The following is an 8,793-nucleotide window of genomic DNA, read 5'->3' on the forward strand; positions in this document are numbered from 1 at the left end:
AGAGACCAAGAAAGGAAGAGGAATGCTAGCCTCTTGTGGGGCAGCAGAGCCTCTCCATGCATGTCCTGAAAAGGGGCCAGAAAGACTAGCCAGTTCACGGGGGCCCCCAGCAGCCCAGCCTCCTTCGCCCACATGGCTGTTCTGGTCACTCCTTTTTGCTGCTTCCAGCTGCATAGTAAATATTCCCACATGGAGCTGGGTGCCTTTCCCCCTTGCTGCCCCCAGGATTGCGGTGAAAGGCTTGGCGGAGCGGCAGGGCTCGGTCACAGCTGCCCTGTCCCTCCTGGACAGCTGCTGGGCAAACCGCATTCCTGCCCAGCTGAGCACGATGCTTGGGCAGTGTGGCCCTGCCCTGTGAGCCGCTGCTCTGCTCCCTCAGCCTCTTCAGATGGGATGGTTGGGAGGCCTGACTCAGGGGCGAACTGCAGTGCGGCTGTGCTATTCCAGTTAATACGTGGAGAGCATGCAAAATGGCTGCTCTTGGAACAGTGATCTTCAGATGGATGCTGCAGCACGTGGCTCTCAAGTGACCCGTCTTGCTGATTGCTGTGATCAGCTCTAGCACAGTGACAAAGAAACTTGTGCTATGGATCGCGATGCACCCAGTCTGAATCTTACCTCTGCCATGAGCTCAGTCTGAGCCGAGCAGCACTCTCTCTGTCTCAGCTGCAGCCTTGTTCCCATTCCACAATACCAACGTACTTGACAGGACTGTTGTGAATATTAGCATAATTCTGATTCTGCCACTGCTGAGCAAGGGTAAGAAGCCATACTGGGGCAGTAAAGCCCAGCACTGGAAATCCTGCTCTGCCATTCTTTCTGGTTACTAAGGATTTCAGCAGGTTTTGCCCATGCACTTGCAAGCTTATTCATAAAGACTGCAGACTTGTTTATAAAACAAAAAGCCAATCCTCAAGATGGCAAATTCTATGCCCTATGCTTTGTGTCCCACAGAACTGTAAAATGTTTGCAGCCCTGCCTAACTTCTGAATGTGTGTGCGTGTGTGGTGTTGTGATGGGGATACTGGAAGACGTACTCAGCAATGCTCAGCATTGGGCAGTGTGCCCTAACCAGCATTGGGCATGTATGACAGGGAGGCAAACATTTGAATGATGTGCCTAAGAAGGAACAGCTCATGACCTTGTGGAATAGAAAGGACAACGGCTTGAATGGGACTCTTGCATCACTGGCCAGCTGGGCGTCGCTCTGTTGTTTATATTTGAGCAAGCAGTCTTGTGACTGGCCTATTGTGATCCTGAAGTGACAGGGAGCTTTTATTTTGTTTCCAGCCATGGAGTTTCCAGCAGCTGCACTAAGGAGCTCTGTGCATGTTTTAAGTAGGGTGCTGTCTGTGCCTCGCTTCTCTAAGAGTGCAACAGAAGCACAGCATATGGGAAAGGGTGCAGAAATCAGCTTCTCAAGAATCTAAAGGATTTTGTCAAGTTTCTAGACCTTAATTACAGAGGTTGGCAACTCAGGGTAGCAGAAATGTTTTTTAAAAATTAAAAAAGGCATCCAGAGCACTACAGGTGCCACATCTAACATTTTAGCAGTTCTGGAGTGCTGCAAGTGTCAGATGAAGTTAGCAAGAGGGCTTGGTTTAACTCTTGCAGCATGGGCTTAGGGAGTACTATGGCTCATGACTGAATTTGGACAGCAAATCACCAATTCGTTTGGATTTTGTTTTGGAGGGAGTGCAGTCTCCAAGGGAGAACATATACTAGCCAAAATGGCCCCTGGAGCCTCCCAGCCCAACATCTGGGTGCCTGCTTGAATGTATGTGAGGGTGGCAGTTGATGCACGCTCAGAAGCTGGATGAATGGTGCCCACTTATCCTGGTCTCTTCCCCTTACTCGTAAACGTTGCAGAATGGACTTTGCAAACTATTATCTGTACAGGTCTGAATTCAGATTTCTTCTTAACACACAGTGTGCACACAGCCTGGTAGTTCTGTCTGTGAAATGGGAAATGTGCTGTTCTTGTAATACCATCTTTTGTCCTTTCCCCCTCTCCTTCCAGGCTTCTTGCGATGGCCCAAGAGACAAGAAGGAAGAATGAGTCTCATACCAGTGATTCTGCCCAGTCTCCATCTGGCTCTGTTTTGCAGTGCATTAATCTTTTTTTTAAGGGGGCCTCTACACCGCTCCCTCACATCCCGGGCTTGGTTTTGAGGGGTGTACTCATCCTACCGTTCTCTCCTCTCCCTCCTCTGTCTTCCTACACAATCCTGATGCCATAGCTTTTGAGTCCAGTGCTAACTCGTCCCCTCACCCCTCCTTCTCCTGCCCTTGCTGTATCCTAGGTAAGAGGCTGGCAATGTGAAATATTATTGGCCTGATCTGCATCCCAGGGGATTTTTTCCAACAGGAGTGGGGAGGCAGATGGGGCTGGGCTACTAGGCCAAGGCACACTGGGGAGTGCTGTGTGACAGTCGACTGACTGTCTCAGGACGCACGCTTGCTGCTGCCCCCCGTTTTTCAGTGGTGCCTGCTCCCCTGGGCTCTGGGCATCCCTCTGCCCCGTCCAAAGTGTAAGAAAATAAGTGGGGCATGTCCCGTGATGCCCAGGTGCTCCTGATGATAATGCCTGGGCATGAGGGGAAAGACCTGCTCTGTATCTGCGTTATTTTATATTTACAGACACAGTGGCTGTACAAAGCTTCTCATTAAATCTATGGAGTAACTGCCTTGTTGTGGTTTCTGGGTGAAATGGGGGCAGAAGAGCCTGGTTGCCTTCTGAGGTCTGGATTAGCGGGATGGAGGCCTCAGGATGTTCATGACTTCCTCTAACTGGCTGGACTCAAAAGCACACCCTTGGTTGCCTCTGAAGACAAAAGCTGCTGCCCTGCTTGGCCATGCTGTCTGAGCATGCCTTTTCACCGCTCAGGCCCGAGTCATCCTCAAGGGCTCTGATCCTTGGTCCTTTTGTCCTTCATCTCCCTCTTAGGTCATCCAGGTGCCGAATCAACAAGCTGCTCCTGTGTGCAGTGCCAAAAGGGTACCCACAGGAGACGCAGCTTGCAGGCCCATCTGAGCAAGGAAAGTGAGTCTTTCTAAAAGTGAAAATGGGGGGGGGGTGATAGCTGGTTAAGCTGGAGCAGAATAAATGGGATCCTGGAAAAGGGAACACATCTTTTGCCGAGAGGATTAGTTAGGGTTAAGCATTTAACCAAGGAAGTGGAGGGAGTGAAAAATGCAAGTGATGATAGTCAGGAGTGAGAATTCTCTCCCCCAGGCAGGGCTGCCCTTGGGCAACATGGGTGCAATTCCAGTCCCAAGCAAGACAGGAAGACTCTGTCAGAGAGTGAGGGTCTTGCTGTACCTCAGGCAGGGATGAAGGAGATTCTGGTTGAGCTTCTTCCCTCTCATTAGCAGCACCTTTACTAGATAGGCTTTGGTGGGGAGGAGGCTGCTGTTTTGGTTAGGCTGTCTAGGAAGCTGCCTTTATCTCAGACCACTGAACAATGGGCCCATATGTTCCTCAAAGTTCCCAACAAGTGAGGCCAGGTTCACCACCCTCTGCTCATTCTGGTCCGAGCTGCCTAATCAGCATAATCACAATGGTTGGCAGGAACCCAGCAACCCTAAAGCAAGTCCTTAGATTCAGAGGGGCTTGTAAACTATCCCAGCCTGCCAACTTCACAGGCTTTGGACATCATGAAAACCCATATCCTTCTAGAGTAATTATGCTAATTAGGAGGCCAATGGCTGTGTGACATGTTTCCATCAAAATTGCTGCTGCTGTGCACGGTTGATTATTTCACTGATCCATGTAGAAGAACCCCAAGAACTCTTGGTCACATCCAGTTAAGATTCCTTAGGATATTTCAGTGGAAGTTAAGATCTTGGCTTCTGTATGCAGCTGTGTGTCTTAGTTTGAGGGGTGAGTAGATGGGCAGCGCCCTTCAGGGAGAAGAAAAAGGGGTGGGCAAGGGAGAGTGAAGGCTAAACTCTCCTTCTCTGCACTGGAATTAACGGAGGACCCTCCAGCAAATTTCTTAGAACAAAGCTGGGAGAACAGACTACAGATTTCCTGCCTGGAAGAGCTTGATGCAGATGCTTGAAGGACCTGCTATGTTCTTAAGTATTTAAGGATACAGGAAGTGCCAGGCTGGGCCAGAACAAAGGTCTGTGTAATTCAGTATATTATTTATGCTCTGGCAAAGCAGCTGCCTGACAGAAGTGTCTGTGCATTTAGCATCCTCCTCCTCATATTCCCCAGCAACAGGTGCCCACAGGTAAACTTATGGGAGGTGGTACATACCCATCCTGACTAGTGACCACAGATAGTTTTCTCTTCCATGATTTTGCCTAATCATGGGCTGAAACATCAGAAGGGCTGCAAGCAGCTCACCTGTGCCCTAGAACCTGAGATCTCAGAGAGTCCTAGGGAGTGCATTATGTTAAGAACATCAAAGAGACACCCAATGCATGTTTAGACAGAACAAAAGGCCTACGACATCCCAGCATGCACTCAGGCGTGCTGGGAGATGTAGGCCATTTTTTGCCTGCACATGCACGGGATTGTGTCCTGCGTCTGAACTGAATTGGGCAAAGCTGTAACAAAGGTGGTGTTGCTGAGGGAACATAATTTCACAACTGCTTCAGAGGAGAGGTGCGTGACAACTGGCAGGAAGTAAGACTAGTCTCACTGTGCTCTTGGATGGGAAAATGTGGTGAAATGAGAAAGCACACTGGAAGAGCTAGTTCCTACCTGTAATCTGTGAGCAGTCTTGTAGATGAATACCATGGCATGGATTGTTCTAACCTCACTTGGTGACTTGTGACTTGATGACTCACAGATGAGTTGCCCCTGTTGAAAAGTATCAGGCCAAAGGAAGCCCTATGAAAGTTGCAGCTTAGGAGTATTTGATCTGCAGTCACTGGTCTGCCTACACAGGTCATGGCCTTCTGCACAGTGATGAACAAGAATGTCACTGAATCATAGAATAGTAGAGTTAGAAGGGGCCATGAAGGCCATCGGGTTCAACCCCCCGCTGCTGCAGGACACCAAGTTACACCATCCCGTTCAGATGGCTGTCCAGATTTTTTTGAATGTCTCTAGTGTGGGAGAGCCCACCACCCCTCTAGGCAGCTGGTTTCACTGTCATTTTTCTCTGACAGTAGGGAAACTTTTCCTGATATCTAGCCTGAATCTGAACCTGAATTGATTTTTTACACGTCCTGCACTCTGGTATCAGTGAGAAGAGATCTTGATCTTCCTCTTTGTGACAGCCTTTGAGGTACTTCTGGAGGGATATTTTGTCCCCCTTTAGTCTCCTCAAGGCTGAACATACCCAGATTCTCTCACTCTCCCCTCATAAGCCAGTGTTTCCAAACTCTGTATCATTTTTGTTGCCCTCTTCTGGACCCTTTCTCATTTTTCTGCATCTTTCTTCAATCTTGGTGCCCAGAACTGGGCAAAGTATTTCAGATGAGGTCTGAGTAGTGAGGAGTATAGGGGAACTGCTTCTTCTATTGTCCGTGTAGTCCTGTGGTGCCCACAATGTATGCTGGATTACAGCCTTTGTTGGCCTAGCCAGTGGTGGGAGGTACAGTCCAACAGAGAAGAGCACCAGGTTGGGATAGACGGCTAATTGAAGAAGGTGGGATCTGACTTCTGCAGAGCGTGCATTTGCTGTCCTGTTCCCTCCCCAAGAGAAATGGATCTGCTGGTGCTCAGCACCCATCCTGTATGCTTAGGCTTACCTAGCAATGATAGCACATCTTTAAAAATGAAAAGTGGAATGGCTTCAACCAGCCTGATCAGTTTGTTATGAACATCACTACTTCCATCCTTCCTGCTTCAGTCTTCCTTTCCAGAAGATGCTTGGCTGTTGGAGTTTCTGTGGGGCAGGAGCTCTAATGCTGTGGCATTGCAATGGAGGCTGCTGTTCCTGAGCCTGGGTGCCATTTTGGCAGCCCTGTCAATCTGCCATTCCCTTTTCCAGCTCCAGATGTGTAGGACTATTACTCCTATCATATCCAGACAGGATAGCCATTTGAAGGATATACAACCAGGATCTGGTTGCAAGCAATGTGTATTTATTTATTTAATTTATTTTATTTATATCCTGCCCTTTTTCCTTCCAAGAAACTCAAGGAGACTTACATAATTCTCCTCCTCCTCCTCTCAATCTCATCCCCACAGCAACAACTTTGTGGGGTAGGTTGGGCCAAGAGTCTTTGATTAGCCCAAAGTCACCCAGTTGGCTGCATGGCTGAGCAGGGACTAGAACCCAGATCACTGGAGTCCAAGTCCTGTGCTCTTAAGCGCTATACCACACTGGCTCTCAGAAGCTAAAGTTAAGAGCTTGTCTTGTACCGTATGTACCGAACTGGGACATAATGCATAGAGGGATCAGGGATTTGTCTGTTTCACATGCCGAGAGCTTTGTGCTTTTTCAGCACAAAAAGGACGTCTTGAACTGCTGGGGCATGCAGGCAGTCTGAAATGCTAGAGATGGCCATGGAGTGTCACCTTCCACCAGCCTCCCACCCGCTCTAAGCAGCCCTCCTTGTCATTCTGATAACATGACTCTTGGAATATAGATAATATTGATTCAGGGCGGGATGCATTAGTGCCCTGGTGTGCTGGGCTTCAGGACTCGAGAGCAGCCAGCAAAGATCCCTACATACTGGCCTTATGCCTGTTCCATGTCGGCCGCGCCTCACCCCACACTCCCTGCTGTCCATCACCCATCACAGGAGGGTTGCTGGCAGTGTCGGGTGCTCCCTTGCTCTCAGTCCTGCCATGTTATTTCTAATAGCAGCCCTCCTAGGACCTGCCCTTGTGCGTTCCCCTGCAGGGAAACCAGGGTTGGCTAACGTGTAACTAATCTGTGTGAGAGAGAGACTGGCCAGCCGGCCAAAGGCTATGCGGACAGGCACTGCAGGGAAACTGCACAACCTTCTGAAATGTACAGCCAAAGTGGAAAATTTTGAGTGCCTCGCTCTCCCCACCCCCCACTCTGGGCTAGTGTTTGCGCACTCGTGGATCTGTTTTCTCAGGCTTCTGCCAGGTGATTTATCATGGCGAAAGCAAGGCCAAGGCCAGGAGTAACAAACCCTGAAATACTTCTCAGACAGCCTTTCTGGCAGGGTGGTGAGAGTGCATTTCAATAGTAGCCTGTTCTTTCTCTCCCTGTTAAGGGTGATTCTGGCCCAGAGCCCTGGAAAGGAGGGAAACATTCCATACTTTTTTGAACTGCAGGATGTGTTTTTCCTCTCTGACAAATGCATGTATTTTTCAAGACCACGTTTTGTGGGCAGCTGAAACAGAAAAAGGCTCTTCCCTCCCCCCTACCCCCGAACAAGCCCTGCCTGGCTTCCAGGTTCCCTTCCCCCTTCCTTGGCTTTTGCTCTTCTCCCACATTTTCAGCTCCAAATTCCCATGTTGGAGCTGTCTCTTCCTAAGTCACCCTCACTTCTTTTATTGCTACCCTGAATGTCTGCACTGCCCAGCTTCTGAGGACAATACCAGGAAGAAAGCAGCCCTTGTGTCCCCCTTCCAACCGGTCCCTGCTGCTTTCCTCCTCCTGTACCCCCTTCCCTGAAACCAGAGTGTAGTACAACTCAGAGCTTCCTGAGCCCGGCCTCCTGAACCCAAAGCCTCCATCCTGGAGCTTCATGTTGGTTGACAGAAGGGGGTAATGGTTGCCTGCCTGCCAGAAGAGCTTGTGCTTGGGACAGGGGTGCAGCAGCACACAAAGGGTGCTGGATTTTTATCCTTCATATTTCTCAATGCTGGCAGCTTTCCTGGCCTGTAGCAGCCAAGAGTTCAAGCAGGCCACAGGCCTTTGGTTTGCTCTCCCTTTGCAAGAGTCCATGGTAAGAATATATGTGCACCAGCTGCGAGAGTATGTTAAATGGATGTCTCAAATGACCCTCACTTCCTGGCTGTTCCCATAAATGTCTTCTTTTCCTGATCAAATCTGGATATATAGGTGGCCACCAACACAAAAATTCTAAAGTGCATTTTCTATTTAGCCTTTGAAATGCTGTCATTTTAAGTATAGGTGCTTTTACTGTTTCTATTGTGGCAAAGTTTGATTGCTTTAACGGTTGCACATCTTGGTCTATTAGCAGATACCAAGGTGAATAATAGATCAGTGTAAATAATGCTGCATTTTAAAAGGTAACAGATTTGCATAACATCTCCCTGTGCTAATACATAGATGTAAGTTTAGAAATTGATACTTGAATTTAAACGAATTCAGTTTCTCTCACTGGAGTGGGGAAGACAGTGGGCCGTGGACCTGCACAGTCCGCTATCAAAGGTCTGACAGTTCAGGGGCAATACAAGGCTGCTCCCTGCATCCCTTCTGATGGTTCTTTTCTTTTATCCCAGACTTGGGCAAGACAGCCATTCAAAAGTGGTGGGAAATACTCCATGAAAAGTGGAAACCACAAATTTGCCAGATCTGCACAGATTGCTACATGCAGCTTTTAATGCAGAACTGGAATTCTTCAGGTGCAGGATTCTGTCTTGTTTCTCATGGGGAAGGCAACTTGTTGCCCTCCAGATGTTTTGGCCTGTAACTCCCATTGGCTTCTGCCAGCGTAGCCTATGAGGAGGGACTATGGGAACTGTAGGCCAGAATGTCTGGAGCTGTATCAGTGCTTAGTAAATGAATTTTCTCTGGCTTCTATCCCAGTGGATGTATAACTGCTGTACTTTTCGGGAGATAAGGCATTGATTTGATTTGACTCAATCAACTCAAAACACAAGCTGATTTGAGGCAGTTTTATATCTGTACCAGAAGTGAACCCAAACACAGAGCGAGTCAGAAG

The 8,793-nt window shown here is 48.7% G+C and overlaps 1 protein-coding gene across 2 annotated transcripts in view; it reads left to right on the plus strand.

The window, feature by feature from the left end:
• BCAP31 (B cell receptor associated protein 31) overlaps positions 1–2,684 on the plus strand; it is a 40,156-nt gene extending 37,472 nt beyond the window's left edge. For both annotated transcript variants that reach the window (XM_044443554.1, XM_044443553.1), the window contains exon 8: positions 2,021–2,684. In XM_044443554.1, coding sequence (XP_044299489.1) covers positions 2,021–2,059 — 39 coding nt within the window. In that variant the 3' untranslated portion in view covers positions 2,060–2,684. The remainder of the gene's footprint in view (positions 1–2,020) is intronic.
• Positions 2,685–8,793: the final 6,109 nt, after the last annotated feature.

Source organism: Varanus komodoensis, unplaced genomic scaffold (assembly GCF_004798865.1).
Source record: "Varanus komodoensis strain SLA01 unplaced genomic scaffold, ASM479886v1 scaffold42, whole genome shotgun sequence".
Classification (NCBI taxonomy): Eukaryota; Metazoa; Chordata; class Lepidosauria; order Squamata; family Varanidae; genus Varanus; species Varanus komodoensis.